General features: G+C 42.5%; 1 protein-coding gene across 1 annotated transcript in view; it reads right to left on the minus strand.

Moving 5' to 3' along the window:
• Positions 1-18792, minus strand: part of gas7b (growth arrest-specific 7b) — a 74463-nt gene that overhangs the window by 38582 nt on the left and 17089 nt on the right. The window contains exon 2 of the mRNA XM_083993998.1: positions 10207-10324. Coding sequence (XP_083850124.1) covers positions 10207-10324 — 118 coding nt within the window. The remainder of the gene's footprint in view (positions 1-10206; positions 10325-18792) is intronic.

The raw sequence follows: 18792 nt of genomic DNA on the forward strand, positions 1-18792 counted from the left end.
TTAAAGGAGACATATTCTGCCCCTTTTCCACAAATTAAAATAGTTCCCAGGTGTCTCAAAGACATGTTTCTGACATGCTTTGGTCAAAATACCCCAAGGATCAAACATCACAGCTCTTTTCATCCTCTCAAAACAGCCCTGTTCAGGACGGCTGGTTTCAGTGCCTGTCCCTTTAAATGTAAATGAACCACTGCTTGCCCCGCCCCTTCTACTGGTACCAGGTAGGGGTGGGATTATGCAAATTCTAAAGCTAGTTACATCACTGTCAGACATCTGAGGGAACAGCTCATAAAACCACATGGATTTCAACCTCTGAAGCCTGAAAATGACAGATTTTTTTGTCAATTCTCACATTTTGGGGACCGGAAGGCAACACAAACACCTAAATAATATATGTTAAAGAGCCTTCAAAATGTGATATTTCCAAAATATATCCCCTTTAATGTGATTTTGGACCCCACTGCGCTGACTCTGCTGTGATTGGTCAACGTATGGAGGGGCTGCTGGATTCACATTACCACTGGGCGAGTTGCCATACAGTATATTGTAGGGACTTACGCTGAAGTTGTAACATTACAAAAAGAGACTTTAGAAAAAAAAACTCTCCAAACTCGAGCATTTGCAGCTGCTCAGAGCTCCTGAAACTGCCCCCGTGGATTACTGCAACACACATGGCAATTAATGACTTAAATATTTTAAACATTTCCCCTGGGGGATTAACAATTGGTCATATATTAGATACTTAAAATATTCTGTGTACATAATTTGACTATATTTATACTGAATTAATTAATGCATAATAATTGTGATAATCATGATACTGTGATTATTTCTCTGACAATAATCGTACCAAGAAAATCTATAATCGTGACATCCCTAGCAGACAGTGGAGATCCATGAGCAGTGCAGTGACGATGCAGACGGCTGCTTTCTGGACCACCTGCAAAGCGTTCACTGTGTGAGGAGCATCAGCAGTAGATCAAGGTTCTGACCCTCAACTCTGGAGCTGGAAAAGACTGATGATGAGAGGGAGGTCTGGAATACTTTCCCTGACCTGCTGCCACTGAGACCCAAATAGATGGATGGACTTTTATGGCACGATGAATTACATTCTAAAACACTATAGTTGAGAAGGAAAGTAACCTCGTAGTTGGACAGGATTTCCTTCTAACAGAACCTCATGTACCAGGAGCCAATCTGTGAAGACAGGAAACGGCACATCGTCCTGCCAACCAACTAGCATTGCGCGCTGACCCCACATCCACACTGCGGGTGGCGGCCCAAAGGGAAGTGACCCGTCACCCGTGTCGTTTTCAGGGGTCATGACTCGTGTCCATCCGGCTTCCATGGTCCAAGGCCATGCTCACCAGAGGCTCAGCGCTCCAGGAGGGTGCCCTGGTTTTCCTGATGTGCGTGAAGTGACTCAGGTCCAGAGGCAGCAGAGCGCCGGGTGGTCTCTGAATCTCTCTTTGCATTGGGAGACCCGAGCAGGGTCTACGGAGAAGAGAGTGAGGACACAAAGCCATGGCAGATAAAAGCTCCTAATATAGATATATTTGATTCTTACCCCCCTACGTCCTCTCTCACCACAGCTCAATTAGCCCTTTTACTGTCAGCACAGAAGGGGAGAAGGAGAAAAGAAACAGACATGTAAAAGGCTCTGATTTCATTTGAGTCTCTCTGGCTGTCTCTACTGCTGCTTAGCAGAGGAGACAACTGAGCCAAGCCCATCAGCTCAAATGACACGCATGGAGAGGATAACTGGCAGCAGGCTCAGGGAGAGAAGCTGTGCCCTCATCTTTGATGTACGACACAAGAGCAGAGCCTTTACTCACGGCCCCTAAATGCCTCAATTCCTCTCCGTTAACTTGTCATAAACAAATCGATACTGTTAGAAGTATCAGGGAGGAAAATACGGAGTAACCTACTTAGCTCGGGGAAATTGTTTTTTATTGCACCAAAGGGATGGCAATCAAAACGCGATTACAAAAAACTGATCATCTAATATCGTCTTTACAAGTCGGCGTGGGTCTGAGGTGAGAAATCCGACTTGTTTACTATGATGTTTGACAACCGGGTGGAACAGGGTGAGTTTCTAGGCAACAGCCTTTTCAAATGCAAATCTCAGATCAGTTCTGTCGGGCTGGGTTTTATACCGACGACAGATCAGTGTTGTCACCTGCCAGATTCATAGCAGGAGTTGCACTCATCAGCCACCTCATTCCACATGAGCTCAGGTCTGAAGTGTCTCCTGAATGGCTCTGATCGGCCTGATTGAGGACTGTGAACGCGCTTCGGCTCACTTTTATACTGGTGGAATGGCGCATCCGCTCCTTTCAGGCTCATCGAGGATCCTGATGATGTGAATTCACATCATCAATAACAGTACGAGGCTTCTTCTGGCAGGATGAGGACCGGGTCTTTTATGGAACATGAAAGCATCAATTCATGTTTTTTTGTTTTTTTTTCCTGGTTCACCAAAGGCAAACCCAACCATGTGCTCATTTTGCATATTCAGAGTCACCAGAGTGAGGCTGACGACGGGAAGCAGCGGCTCTCAAAAACTTGAACTACCCCTGCGTCAGCTCGGCATCCACGAGTGATGCGCGACATGGTTGGTTCTGAACGGGGAGAGGGAGAAGTGGCCTAGTTAGCTCTGACACCGCCATCATTTATTCACAACCATATGACACTGGTCCCTGATGCATTAACTACCTCCTGTCTCTGGTTTTTATCAATCAGAGCAGCTCCTCCGCTCTGTGTTGTCTCACAGACACAGGCAGACCAGCAATAAGACAAACAATGGAGAAGTTGAGAGAGTTAGAACTCACTCTCAGGTCTTCCCAGGTCAAACTATGTCATTTTACAATCTGACATGATTTATTAATTCTCAAGACTTGGTGTAAACCTTGTTTGTGTCTGGACCACCTGTGATCAAATCCTGATTTAAGAACCACCAGATTGTCTGAGTGAACGTCAGTCTAGACAGGTGTGGCAGCAGGGGTGAGGCTTTACTTTGCAGTTACAGGGCAGTTTTGTAGAAAGTTTATCTGAAAGTTTCCAGATGTGTCATGTGTGTTTTTGTTTTGCTCAAGTGCCTGAAAAAAGAAGTTAAAAACAACGATGATGAAGATGCTTGTTCACTTCAAACCACTTTGGCAGAAGAACTATGCAAGTCTGGTCGCTTTTCCTCTGTTCTGCTAACCCTCCACCTGGCCATGTGCATTTGTTTTCAAAAGAGGCTGGCAAAAAATCAATAAATGGAGCGGTGGATAATGTTATATAACATATACAACGTTATGACGTGTATATCTGTGTCGTTTTAACCGTCATAAACAAAAGATTAAGGGTTACGGAGCGCGTTTGTGTTGGGACACCGGGGCGGCGACCGAGTCCTACACTGATGTTGCAAGATTTGGTGGAAGACAGAGAGCCTCCGTTCTCACTCGTAACAAGTCACAAGTCATGTTAACTATCACGATAACTCAATAGCTTTTTATTTAAGGTATAAATGTAGCATAGCCACGGGAGAAATCCTGCTTAGCTCCTCTTTAACTCCCCAGAATGCTCTCTGCACCTGAGGATTGCTCTATTCCTACTTTGCTCAGAGGTAAAGATGGACTGTAAACACAGCAGCGGCTTCCTGCTCCATCGTGACACGTCCGGCAAGAAGTTTAGGAAAACTTTACCTAAGTTTGATTCAAACTGCGCGACTCCCCCACATCCTGCTCTGTCTGACCGGAGCCAGTAGAGCTTGTTTTACTTATAAAGCTCTCAAGCTAATGCAGGTAACAAATCCATCCTAGTCCACATGAGCTTTTTATGGCGGAACAGTATAAACTCAAATATACACCTGGATAGAAAAGCTGGAGTTACAGAGGAGAGCTGTGGAAAAAAACATGCAATTTAATTTAAGACTGATTTAATTTCATTCATAAGTTAAAACCTTTTTTTGTACCTCAGCACTGAACAGACTTTAGAAATTCCTAGAAACAGGGGGAGTCTGTCTGCCATAAATCTGCAGGGTGTATGTGTGTGTGTGTGTGTGTGTGTGTGTGTGTGTGTGTGTGTGTGTGTGTGTGTGTGTGTGTGTGTGTGTGTGTGTGTGTGTGTGTGTGTGTGTGTGTGTGTGTGTGTGTGTGTGTGTGTGTGTGTGTGTGTGTGTGTGTGTGTGTGTGTGTGCTGCTCACTGGTCAGACTGGGATGAGTGGAGAGGTGCTGGTATAAAGCGCAGCACCCAGCAACAGGAAGGAAAAGCTAGAAAGAAAAAAAAAAACACAAGCCCTGACACAAGGACATTCAGCCCTCACCCACGCACACTGCTCTGTTACTATGGCGATGCAGAAACACAAAAACACACACACACACACACACACACACACAGGATGGTATCTAATCTAGCTGAACTTTAGCGTAACGAAAAGGGAGGTGTAGCGAAAATAGAAGAGATGCTATAAATACCGATTGTTTGAGGGAAAATGTTATCAGATGGTTTTGTTTGGAAACAGTTGCTGTGGCGCTGAATTCGTAGAGCTGCAGGCCTGACGTGTGTGTGTGTTTTTGTGTTTGCGCATGCAGTGTGTGTTGGGACCGAGCACTCTAAGCTTCCATTTACTCATCGTGCAGCAAAGACACAGAAAATAAGTCCTGGAGGGATTGTGCCTGTGTCCTCAGAGGGACAGTCTCACAACACTGCAGCAACAATACAATACTGCTTTTATTCCATAGCCAGGATTCAGATACAGATTTATTACATGCTTTAAAAAAAATGATGAAAAATTAATCATTCTCCCTCTTAGGGAACATTCTGGGACTCTTTTGTTCCTCTTGTTGTTTCTGACTGGAATGTGATCATCGTCACTGCTGAGGATGAGGACGAGCCTCGGAACGCCGTCACATCAAGAGTCGACATCTGTGACATTCCCACAGGAGGAGAGTGAGGACCACGGGGGGGGGGGGGGGGGGGGGGGGAGAGAGGGGGAAGTTCTGGGCTCCTCTCAACTCTTAAAGAAAACTTGAACACATCAGAGGATGCTGAGAAGGATGTAAGGCCGAAAGTTTGGAGAATGACACAAGTATTGGTTTTCACAGAGTTTGCCGCTTCAGTGTTTTTTCTTTTGTCAGATGTTACTATGGTAACTCACTGAAGTATAATTACAAGCATTTCATCAGTGTCGAAGGCTTTTATTGACAATTACATCAAGTGTCTGGATGGTTGGGAGAAGTTGCTCTCTGAGGATGTTTTGGTGCCATGCTTTATTCATGGCTGTGAGTGAGCCCACTCCTCACACATAAATGATGTCAGGATGCTTTACTGTTGCCATGACACAGGACTTCTTCTCTGGATGCCCCAAACAATGTGAAAGGAGACTGACCAGAGAAAAGACTGTACCGCAGTCCTCAGCAGTCCTGTCCCTGGACCTTCTGCAGGACATCCGTCTGTCCCTGATGAGACCTCTCTCCTTAAAGGTCCAGTGTGTAAAATGGGGGGGAAAACCGTGACATCCAGTGTTCAGATTCTAGTTTGCAGTGCTCACTCCCAAACAAATTTTATTTTGGAGCGATTATACACTTATACAAATATGTTCATTCAGATTTTGCCACTTAACCTTGCCAAATATTACACACTGGACCTTTAAGTTCATTTTCATGCAAATAAGGACTTTGCAATGAATTGCTATTCATCTGATCACTCTTCATAACATCCTGTATATGCAAACTGCCATCATAAAAATTGAAGCAGCAGACTTTGTGAAAATTAATATTTGTATCATTCTCAAAACTTCCTGCCTTTTTTTTGTTAAAATAAAACAAGCACATATAGCAGCAGTACCCTCCTGCTATAAAAATAAATAGTAGCCTACATGTAGAAGGGAAGACATGTGGGAGAGGGAGAGAAAGAAATATTGGATTAAAAAAATGAACCAAAACTTTGGGCCCACGGCTGTAGAGAGTCTGGTTTGTTTCCACAGAGAGGAGGAAAGGAGGAGTGACTCTCCTGGTCTTGTAGTTGGGTGGAGCGGCCGGGCTAAATTTAGCTCCTTCTCATGGCCGCGACCTGACCGCTGCAGCCGCCACCAGAGAGGCATGATGGGAAAAACACTGATGTGACGCTGGTTTCAAATCCCAGTCCCTGCTACACAGAGGAGAGAGAACCACTCCACCACAAACACATCGGCTCTTTGATGCAACACTTAACACCAACCCACAAGCTGCAAGCTCCTACAGCGCAGACAGGTGATGTGTTGATCGGACGGCTTTGGTGATGTCATCCTGCATCATCATCAGGGCAGCGCTGGACTTAAATTTACTGCAAAGAGTATTGTATCTCAATCAAAGCAAAATAAGTTCATTTCATAAACCTTGTGAACCATATCACTGCTACATTTACAGATTCAGTACTTTTTGTGAAAACAATACAGAAACAAATTCTTTTTATTGTGACATCGAAAAGATTTTGGAATGATCCCACTTTTTAATGCTGCTAAATGTGTCTACTCTCTTAACCTTAAAGATATAATTTGCTATTATGTTCATCCAGAAGATCCGCTCTTGAACACCTGATGAACTTTATCATCATTTATGCAAAATTCTTTATTCACAAACAAAAATTTGCTAAATCAATACCTAAAATCGCTCCTTTACTAATATAACTAAACTCTGATTAAATCTCTCAAGTTGATAAACAACAACAAAAAAGCAACACATTACTGACTATGAAAACTTTTTCCCTGAAGCTTCTTTTTATGATTGTTTTGTTTGCTCTTTTATTTTCTCGATGTATCTTATTTTATTCTTCATCTCTTTTGTATCCATCTTTAACCTTTTTTTTCTAATTGCTCTATCATTATACAATGCTTCTGGCTATGTGTGCTATTTGATGTGCTGTTCTGCATCAATGTACACCTTGTTGGTTCTGTATACCTGCTCATAAAAGACGGAGAGGAAATGTACTGCAAAGAGCAGCAGGGGGAACATTGCTGCACTCTCAACCATCATGAAATCTCCTGGTTTAATTTCAAATGACAAATGAGCGGCTCCTTTATTTTTTACAGCAGCCCTGTTTATTTGACAACTTTCACAGCAGCCGAAGCAAACCTGCGCTGAGCATGAGCGTATGACTGCCGAGCACCAACCTGCTCCTCCCCACACCTTTATTAGATTCTCAAGATAAAAGGCGCAGGAGAGTTACCACGGCGCCACGGCGAGATATTAGTACCATCAGTCAGGTTTTACAGTGAGCTCACCCCGGGGACGGAGGAAGTGTGTGTGCGCTTACACACAGACACGGAGCTGCGATGGTGTTGACAGAAACAAGGCTTTATCAGCAGCACCAGCTCCACTGGGCCCTCTGCCTCTCTGTGGGGCCGTCGCTGCTTCAACCAACCTCCTCAGGTGTCGTTCTCAGCGTAAATACACGATCAGCTATGATAACTGTTTTAATGATGTGTAATGGGAATATGGTTCAGTGCAAAGTGACATATGAACTGTGAAATATACATTATGTATGAATATGTGTACACCAAACAGAAATACACCTTCTCAGTCTCTTTGATGATCACACAGCAGCAGGTTTCAGTGATTTCATTTAAATACTCACTGACTTCTGAGCTGCACTGAGAACTAAAGAGCAAACATGTTGAATAATCTATAGCAAAGTTCTGATCCCTATGTGGATCAGTCCCAGATCAGTCCTGGATCCTGACAGAACAACAGAGCTGCTTTAATCCCCTTCAGGTCTGATAGCTCAGATTGTAAAATACATCTGAACACAGACATAAAAAGATCCAGTTTTTATTTTCTGTCAGAGTGATCCAGTCAGTACGTTTACATGGCAGCTGAGAAAAACGAATTATGGCCTTAATCCATCTGTAACTGGGCAACTAAAGTGCATGTAAACGCATTAGTCAGACTAAGACTGGACTTCTCCAGATGCAACTAAAACGCGCAGATAATGAGATTGAAAACTGATTTTCTTCTGCATGTTTCTGACTGAAACTGGACAACACATGTGTGCATGCTTCACAACAGCAGGGATGGCACAAAGTGAAGCATAGAAGCCGGCCTGAACCTGCTGATTCAGTGGATTTCACAATAAACAACCAGCAACAAGATGTGTTTTACAAAAAAAAAAGGAAGCCCTAGGAGAGCCCTGCACTTGAGCCCCAAGCCTGAGGGGCCCCAAGCCCGACAACCCAAGGGCCGGGCTTCAGGCCCATTACCACATCATTACCTCGGACACGGGCCATGCTCAGGGTCAGTTAGAAAGATGTGTTTTTGTTTAAACTTAAACCAATTTAAACAGCAGCACACACATGGACAACACCAAAAGATTAGAGGCGGCGAACTCAGGACAATGGACAACAGGGAAAGGCTCAGCACTGGGGTAAGTTTAAATTCATCTCAACCCTGGAAGACGAGCCAACCGGGTTCGTTCAGTGCAACTTTTGCCCTCTGCTACAGCTGCATCACACTCAGTCACTTCAATAATTCAATAAACACATATTTAACTTAATCCTTTCAATCAAAATATAATGAATGTATCTTAATACCACACTGCAACATCTAATTAAGCTATGTTCAAACAAAGAGCGCTTCACGGACTCATTTATCAATTAGAGGTGCTCTAATCAATAAAATGCCTTTATTTATCTTTCATTGTCACAATGAAAGATTAGAAATAACTCTGACATGTCCAATTAAACTATTGCTGAAACAACACATATCATCATGTAAGTTGAGGAGGTGGACATGTTTCTATCTCTTCCATTTTCCTCCATGGGACACCCAACTCGAGCTATGAGCACAGCTTGACTTAGCTGTGCATGTAAACGCACTTACTGTGTATTCACTTCACCGCTAATCACTAGCTCTGTATATTTTCAATGGCTTAAATGGGGCTCAAGTTATGGCCATGTTATTCACATTAGTAGAAGTGGACTGAGCTTTTCTCGTCTATGAATCAGAGTCACTTACACTACAAGCCACATTCTCACACACACACTCTAACACAGTGGGGGCAGATGCAATGTGGGGTTCAATATTTTTCTCAAAGACACAACACATCCACTGGAGGAGCCAGGGATCGAACCCCCGATCTTCCGCACTCTACATCGTGACATACTAACCTGAGTCACTGCCCTCCATATAATCCATGACACTACTGTGTGTTGTGGGGATGGGGGGGAAATCAATACAGCATAGTGCTGTGATAGCAATATTGTATCAATACACAGACGCCATGTATTGATCTTTTATTATGTGAACTGCAAATATGAATTTAAGTTTTTATACTAGAGTCGTTTTTCCGACTGTGTTGATCAGTCTGACTGACGATCCCATTTGCAAGATTAAAAATAAAAATAAAAAGTGAGATGAATAGAGTCTGACACTTTATCATATTTCAGAACATAATTATCTGCTGAAAAATGTATCAGACTATGCTATTGTAATGCTCAGGAAATTGCAAAATGTTTCAAATGGCCATAATAGGCTACTGTGTTGTGTTTTTTATTTTATTTTGTTCCAGACAGCCAAAACAGAACTCATCAGTAGAGCAACACCCACATACATGAACAGGCTTAAAACAGAATTGCCTCCCTAGCATACAACACCAAACATACAGAACATCATCATACAGCATCAACAACAGAACAAACAAAAACAACATAATATGATATAATATAATGATGTTTTTAGTTTGATACCCCCTTGTATATTTTTTTATAGAAATTGTGTATCATTCCTCTGCCACTTTTGTACACGACAATCACTCCTGTTATTGGGCTGGTGTTGCCCACTGTTTGTCTTTTATTGTTTCGCAAATGTCTGTTTATGTCTTATGTGTTTGGGTACTGTAGGCTGCATTTGAATTGCCCTTCGGGGACAATAAAAGATTTACAACAGTTACAACATTTAAAGTGAAAGCAAGGGGGTGCAGTTGTCTCAGTTCTGAAAATACATTCTGAAAACTGTTAATAATAATAATAAAGGAGTTAACAGGCAGCCTGGTTACACCAGACAACACATTTAAAGCTCAATAATCATGAGTCAGGCTAGCTGTGCCCCTAACCTTCTGTTTTCCATGGTAAGCTTGATGAACCACATCCTGGATCCAGCTGCACACACACACACACACACACACACACACACACACACACACACACACACACACACACCAACAGTGAACACAAACTGTCACCTTACCGTTGCTTGCGGTGTTGACGTAGTATCGCCGCCCTTGTGGAGACATGTAGCATCTCCAGTGAGAAGGCAGGGGGTCTCTGAGGTCCTCCACAGGAAGATGACTCAGAGATGCCGTCCTCTGTTGGAGCAGAAAAAGAAAAAAAAACAACATCAGCAAAGTGACTGGAGGTGAATTTAAGGACAACAGAGATGAATTCCTGGAGGATCTGATACAAGGAGATAAGAACCAAAACCACAGCTGATCTGGCTTCACCGGGACAAATGTGCAGCGCTCAGCTCGAGGTTCTCACTCACGTATTTCACAACCAGCGACCGATGATGACATCATAGCAGAGAAACACTGAGCACAACAAACCGGTGCAGCCCTGCAGTCTGGACCGGCACCAAGGCCCTCAGCGCGCTTGTTGGTGCACACACAGCGTTCACTCAGCTGAGGAACATGGGAGAACATGCAGCGCCCACATCTGCTTCTGATTTGCAAGAGAATAACAGGCCGAGACCATTGTAACACACTTCGGAGATGCTGTTTTGGAGCCAGATGAAATTCCAGTTTGGTTGTTGGGGTCCATGCCAAGTCATTCAAGCATCTAGAGGAGCTTAGTTTAAGTATCCACAAGGAAACTCAATCCAGTATCTGCAGGCTGGATACACTCAGTCCATACAAATAAACTGTAAACTACATCTCGCCCAATCACAGCTCCACAACCAGAGGAGAGAGAAACTTCTAATGTGTATTAAGGTCATAAAAACATACAATAAAATACTTTGATTTGAACATTGATGAACCTGCAAAAAAAAAAGGGTCATGACCAACTTTTACTCTGCCACAAGCCTCTGTTCAGCATGAAGACACACAACCGCAGGGAGATACAGTATGTCACCATGTGCACTTACACAACACACACACACAGTCTCAAGGGAGAATGAGTGAGCTGTTGGCTGCCACACACACTCCCATCCTCAGGTCGGAGCTCCTGTCAGTGTGAGACGATTGGGTCGGTACTAGGGGTGTAATATCGCTATGTTTTGTTTCGCAATACTGTATCAATACTCAAAAGCACTGTATCGATTTTTTTTACTGACAATTTCCATGCGAACGTTCACGGTGCTGGTTCATTTTTATGTTGCATTTAAAACTGCTGGTTCAGCAGTCATTCAGCCACTGACTCCTCCGCTCCAACAGAACAATGCGATCTCAGAGAGTTCAGGTCTGTGACTCATCACATGCTCAAGCTATTGCTAATCTAGCTCTGTCAAGAAAAGAAAAAAAATCTATAAATATATGATCCTGATTATAGTATTGCAATATATCATATTGTTGCCCCTGTATCATGATACTTATCCTATCACCAGATTCTTGCCAATACACACCCCTAACTGGTACAGTGTAGCTTTTAAACTTATTCCACGGCTGCAGCTCACTCACACAAGTCTTGTGCTGTGTCTCAGATTTGAATACTTAAATTTAACTACTTACCATACTTACACTAACTATATTGAGTGTGTAAGTGTGTTCACACTGACAAGTATGTGAAAACACTTGAAGACATTTCCCACCCTCAATGATCGTTATCTACGTAGCGTATGTGTAAATCAACATAACGGCAGGCCAACGGCGTAATCTCCACCTTGCATTAAACAGGTACAAGTACAAGTAAGGCGTTCATGATCACTATTTGAAATTACAAACAGGCGACAGTAGAGGTCCAAAAAAGAAGACGTTGGCAACCGTTGTGATTGTTAGTTCCGGTAAGGGCCAGTGCCAGAGACAGTATTCGATTTGAGACAACACTAACTGTCAAAATTTGCACACTACAGAAATAGCATAATACATAGTATACTACATGACAGTGTACTCATGGAAGAATTATGCTGCGTTCGAGACAAATCAGAACTCGGATCTTTCCCAGCTGAAAACTCAAGAGAGTTCCGACGCACTAGGTCAGAATAACCAAAAACATGGCGGACTGGGACAAACATTGCATTCAAAATGCTTCATGCAAGGCATAAAAACATTACAAAGGGCACAAAAACAATTTTAAAAAGAATATTTCAATGTATTTTGGCATTTTAAATGCATTTTAATTGATGTTTTACCATTGACTGTGTGCCTCTGCACGGTCCAGATTCAGACAACTGATTCTCGGCGAAGTCGGGGTAGATTTTTTACTCCGACTTTGCCAAGTCAGAGCTCTGACTTGACTTGAGGTGGCGTTCAAAAGGCTTTATGCACAGCTCCACTACTTCCTGAATCTAAGCCAGCTCCTTTATTTCCTGCCTTACATAATTGGACCAACTGATTAATCCAGACCTCTGACCTCACAACAATGGTCAGACACACCTGGATTCATCAGTTTGTCCAATAATGTAAGACAGGAAATAAAGGAGCTGGCTTAGATTCAGGAAGGTGTGGAGCTGTGCATAAAGCCAATTGCACTTCATCAAGTCCGACTTGTCTCGGACGCAGCATTAGAATGGAGACACAGCTTTGGTGTTTCTGGGTTCACTGCACCGGGCTGGACAGGTGACAGCTTGGATCCTCAGATAAGGGTTCAACCCAGAGTCGGTTATCTAGTACTGTCTCTGATCCAACCTCTGAGTCAGTTAAGCTGGAAGTGAAGAGGGATGAGAAAACTTCTTTGGAAGAAATGTTGAAATGTGTTTGAATCCAGGAGAGGGTGTGTGTGTGTGTGTGTGTGTGTGTGTGTGTGTGTGTGTGTGTGTGTGTGTGTGTGGGGTCAGAGCTGCTATCCATTATCATTAGGTGCTGCTGCCACACACCAAGCAGCACGTCCCGGTGAATATTTACTGTCTCATCGGCCACTTTTAGAGGTAATCAGGCTGGAGTATCGATTTTTAGAACAAAGTGTCCCTGGATTTAAAACTGCATCACCTCAGAGAATGAAGTCATCACATGGAACTGCTTCCCTGGAAGAGAGGAAGGGAACGAGAGCCCAGAGCTCTGAGACCGGAGAGTCTGAATCCATGTCGAGCCCAGAGTGACTTATGACTGCACATAATTACAGCCTCACAGCATCACAGTCATGGTTTCTCTTTCATGGTCTTGGTGGTCACTGATGTTGTCCCTTTGAAAAGTGGATTTTTTGCTCCAATGCTGCAGTAATTTCCTGTAGCAGCGAGTCTACAGGCCGTGGATGTAACACTGGATAAACAACACGACATGAAAGAGGCTCGGTCGTGTCAGCGGCGCGGTCACGTGTTCGAGTTCTGACAGAGGAACGAGTCCGTGCTGCAGAGACCTTCCACATGTTCTCCACTCTAACTGAGTTTCTACTGCCCTGTGGTTCAGCTGGGTGAAAACACAACCAACAGTGTTGTGTTGTGTTGTGTTGCAGCTTAAACACCTATAGCAGGTTTGTTCCATCATCACCGGTCAACCTGGGTCGGGCATTTACAACTTCACTCCGCTTCATCTCTCTCTGCCTCTGTGGTGTGCATTAAACTCAGGGCTCCACACTTTTCCTGATGAAAAGATGAAAAATGTAGGAGTGCATTACAAACATCAGGGACACAATGAGCATTCATCAAACATGTTTCTCATCAGTAGAGGAGCAGAGTTTCCAGCTCTGAGTCCCAAAAACCACAACTCAAATACTCCAGTGCTACACTGGTTTTAAAGGTGAGCAGTGGTCAGTGCTACATGTAAATGTGACACCACTTGATGCCACTATTAATAAAAACACTGTTCAGTTCTTTGGTTCTAAAACATCCATCATTCATTTGACACAGCAGGTGTGTGTGTGTGTACGTGCTGATCTAAAGTCACAGTTGTAGATTTTGAGTATGAATAAATCATTATATTTAAAATATGGATTTTATTTTTACATATTATTATTATTATTTTATTTGCTAAACAACGAACCAAGCAGCAGTAACTCTTAAAAAGTGCAGACCTGGCAACCCTGACCAGGAGGTGTTTAACAAAATATCTATTCTATCTGAATACAAAACAATTAATTTCTATTTTTAATACATAATTAAAGCGGTGCTTACAATATTGATCCTAAACAACGACTTTAAGTTAACATAGGGTACAGCACAGTATATAGGCTTAAATTACTGACATGATACAAATGGAATGTGAGTTGGGAGAACGTCCCCCTGACTAAAATGACAGGATTCACTAGAAACAGGACGTCTCACTCTGTCTGATTTGGTGGAACTAAAGAAACAGTTTGTGAAGAATGAATGTCCATACTGAAACACCATGACCACGGTGAACCACACGTCAACTATCTTTGAAATGCTCACACTGTCCAGGCCTGCAGCTGTGGTTCAGGTCACCTCAGACCATCATCAGCTGCTACTGCACACGTCTCTCCCAAACAGCCCTGCAACAAGCTGCTGCTGCTGCTGGTTCCAAAATCCATCATCTCTTTTTTTTTTAGTGAGAGTATATTATTTGGGCTTTTTGCCTTTAATTGATAGGATAGTGTATAGAGACAGGAAATGGGGAGGTAGAGAGGGAGAATGACATGCAGCAAAGGCCCACAAGATTAGCCTTCGTCTTGTGTTAGCTTTCTGCTACCATCTCTTGTGTTAGGGTCGGTTTTGACCTGTGTCTAAAATCAGCTGTAAAATACACTAAAAACTTTTTTTTTTCATCCAATTTGTTTTTCATCTCTTGGTTACATTGTTAGGCTTCCTTATCCATGAAAAATATTGGTTTTAATATTTTTGGTGTGGGCCCCTGGGCCTTTTTTGTCGGTATTCCCCTTGACTTCAATGTAACCTTCCTCTTGCTAGCTTTTGACTCAAGTAGAACCCGAACCTTCTCAGGTCCTCACGTCCTCTCTGTCTCAGAGTCTCAGCTAAAACCAACGGTGACTGTGTGTTTGTTGTTGTGGTCTCACCCTTCGGAGGCCGTGTCTAAGGAGACCGGGTGAGCTAAATTGAATTTCATCCTGCTTTCTACTTCGGTTTTTAATTTGTTTTATTTTGTCTTTTTTATTGATCCCGCTGTACACATGAATTTGTAATTTTGTGATTCTCCGTGCAACACTCGCAGTGTTAATTGACACACCTCTCTTTGTTGTGTCTTTTATTGCTTTGTATACAGCGCTAACTTTGAAGAGAGTTATTATCACTATGTCATGTGTACCATGGCTGAAACAGTTTCACTAAATTTCTACCAGTTAAGTGTTTTCCCGTCGCAGTTTCTTCCCTGTCAGCTTCCCTCAGACATACTGGTATTCACTCACATGTATTGATTTTCTCCAAGCTCAGTTCTCCGCAGCAGGAACAGATGGGAGTGGGCCGCTGTGGTCACAAGGACACAGATAATATGCAAATATCTTGGTCACTTTTAGGCCGTTAAAGAGGTTCATGTGAGATTTCCTGAGAGCTAAAGCTCAGGAGTTCACCGTCTCCTCCCGAACAGGAGTTTGATCTAACGCAGCATCGGACGTTGAGTGAGAGAATGGGAGCACCTTGGTGGTGGGAAGCGTGACGAATCTCTGAGCCAGCTTGTCTCGGCATATGCAATGTTAAATAATGCACCGTTCCAGATGGTTAACCTTCTAAACCCCCAGAATGCCTTTGGCTCCACATTCACAGGATGCCAGAAGAGCCGGCGGGCGGCAGAGAGCGCAGGGAAGTGATGAGGAGAAAGAGCCGGTCAGTGCTGCTGCTGCCTGCGACGCTCTCTCCCATCAGATCAGAGGTCAACTGATAGTTCACTACTGCTGTCGTATCAAAGTGTTATTTCTACCAGTAAACTGTGCTTTCATTAAACTCTAACCTTCAGATTCTACATGTAATCGATGTGACATTTTTACCTCCTGTCTCATGATCGCCCTGGCGTGGAATCACAACAACATCTCACAAAACATAGCAACAAATAGAAACACAACAGCAAAACAGGAACCACAACCACAAAGCTGCAAACAGACCATAAACTTCCAGTGGAAGGTAGACAAGGACTGTTGCTGATTGGATGGACTCTCTGTCTGAGGCGATGTCTATAGCTTCAGTAATCTGAGGTAAACTTTATAACTAAGGGCCTTATTATCTAAAGAAAAAAATTTTTTTATGAAAATTCCTACCAAACCAACCATACGTGCTATAGTTTTGCAACTTTCACAAAAATGTAGCCCCGATACTGCAGAAACGTTTGTACATTCAAACTCAGTGCAGAAGCCCTGCCATCACATTCAAACGTATTAAAACTTTCTTGTCCCACAATTTTTGCTCAATTGTTTGCCTGAAAATTACAGATTTGTTTTGTCAATTCTCACATTTTGGGGCCGGAAGGCGAGATAAATACTACCCAGATATAATAAAGAGCCTTCAAAAAGTGATATTTCCATAATATGTCCCCTTTAATTCTTATTTCCCTGTCTAGTGTCCATGTTGTTTAGGTTTAAATACACATGCTTATCTACTGTGGTGTTTAACTGAGCTCTGGTCAGGTGCACTGGCACTGTGTGTCTCAAGTCATTCACTGCTGTTCTTAGATATTGTCGAGAGCCACATTCAGATACGAGGGTGCACAGAGTACACACACAGGAGCAGAGTGTGTTGAAAAAGTGTTTTTATGTTGGGGTCAGTCAGGTGAAACATTCCAGCACCAGGTCAGAGCTTCTGAGCGACTTACTGATAACATTTTGCACATTCAGTCGGTGCACGTTTCGTGGGTGATTGTGTAAATGACACCAGGTGCAAACAGCATTTTTAAAGGAGGGTTGAAACCATTTCCACCATGCAGAGTAAGGAAGGATGGAGAACAGGACGGTCCCAGAGCAAAATGAAATTTAATCTGATGGAGTTGAGGTTTTAGTGGAAGAAGCAAATAAACAGATTGTTGAGATGTAGCTTCATGAGATGATCTGTGAGAAAGTAAATACAGTTTGTAAAACATGAACAACTGATGAAGTCAAGAGAAGATGGTGAGATATAAGGCCAAGAGCAACAGGAAAAACAAACAGAAGAGAAAAAGGAAGAGAAGAGCTGCAGCTGCAGCAGGGAACCAGGGTGATGAGGAGCTGCTGCCCTCCCCATCACTGTCCATGTGGACGGAGTGTATTCCATTGTGAAGCATTGTGAAACTACTACCAATGTGAGAAACCAGTTGAGAGTTTATATGTTCACAGGCTGTGTCTGAAATCACTCACTCATTCACTCCTCTCTACTCACTATATACTGTAGGGAATTCTATATAGGCAAGGCAATTTTCTTTGTACAGCCCATTTTTACAAACAGTTTGTCTCAAAGGTCTTTATATAACAGCCTCCTCTGCCCTTATCCTCACATCCACTGACATAGAAGACTATATAGTGAGCCACACAGTTAATTACATTATTCCTTTTAATAATCAGATTAGATTTTCTTTTCTATATTTACATATCAACAATGCATATAGGCATACATCATATAGTGGTCTGAGCTAGGAGAGAAAAGAAATAAGCAAAATTCTAATAAAGTAGAAAATGAAAAGAATAAAACAAGGTAAAAATAAAAGGGGGAACGTTAATTCCATTATTACAGTCGCATAATTAAAACGTTCCAGATCAATGTCGACCACGATCGTGACATGTGTATTATGGTATTGCTTAGTTAGAGACCATCGGTTACACACTGCATTGTGGGATACCAATGTGGTTCTCACTATACAGTCAGACAGCACTACAAACTGATTTGGGACACAGCCACAGTCTCTGTGTGCTGAATAAGCAATACAAGATGACATCATCATTATCATGTCAATGCCCTGCTTCTGGTCATCCAAATATCTAAATTAAATCACTATAAACTTAGATATTAGCTCATCAATCCTAGAATATAAACACACTTTCCTTCAATTATTAATGTATATGTAAACGAATCACTGTTTACAGTTTACACATATTTCATCTGTCCTTTCATTAAAGTTAACCTGTAGTAAGTCATATGTTGGTGCCAGTCAAAGCAGCAGTGCTACCACACACTACACCGGTCCTCCTGCTATTACACACACATCCCACTGTTTTCCTCCTCAGATTACAGACATTTCCCACACACCCTCAAACTCGGGCAGCGTTTCTTATTATGGAAAACAAAATACCTCATGGTCTCTCTATTTCAGCGACACTGGCTCCCTGCCTGGAAAACTGGGAATAATTTGTTCAATTCCCCTGGAAAATGCCTTGAAATAAATAACTAGACTGTTGTTGTTTTTTCTCTCAGGTCAGCTGGAGAATAACAGTGTAGTAAATTCTGCTGTTTGCCCTTCACCTGGATTTTAACATCAACTGGTTCCTCCTACTTTGCTGACTTTTAGGGAAGTTCAAACCACGGGCATAATCTGACTTTATTGCTACACAACAGGAAACACAAGAGCAATGCAGGATGAGGAAAAACTCACAATAGAGAGATAGAAAACTATCAAGATTTACTTTTTAAGGTATGCAAAAATATAACTTATTATATGTTATATTATCATGTGAATATGTTATTTAAAAAAGAAAAAAAAAACTCATCTTTCTAACAAACCTGACAAAGTTCATTGTCCCACTGACGTCACACAGACTCATATTTTTAGCTGTCGGGATTTTAAGCAGTTTCCACTATTGAGCAACAACATCACAT

The sequence above is a fragment of the Trachurus trachurus genome, assembly GCF_905171665.1.
Source record: "Trachurus trachurus genome assembly, chromosome: 19".
In the NCBI taxonomy this organism is placed as follows: domain Eukaryota; kingdom Metazoa; phylum Chordata; class Actinopteri; order Carangiformes; family Carangidae; genus Trachurus; species Trachurus trachurus.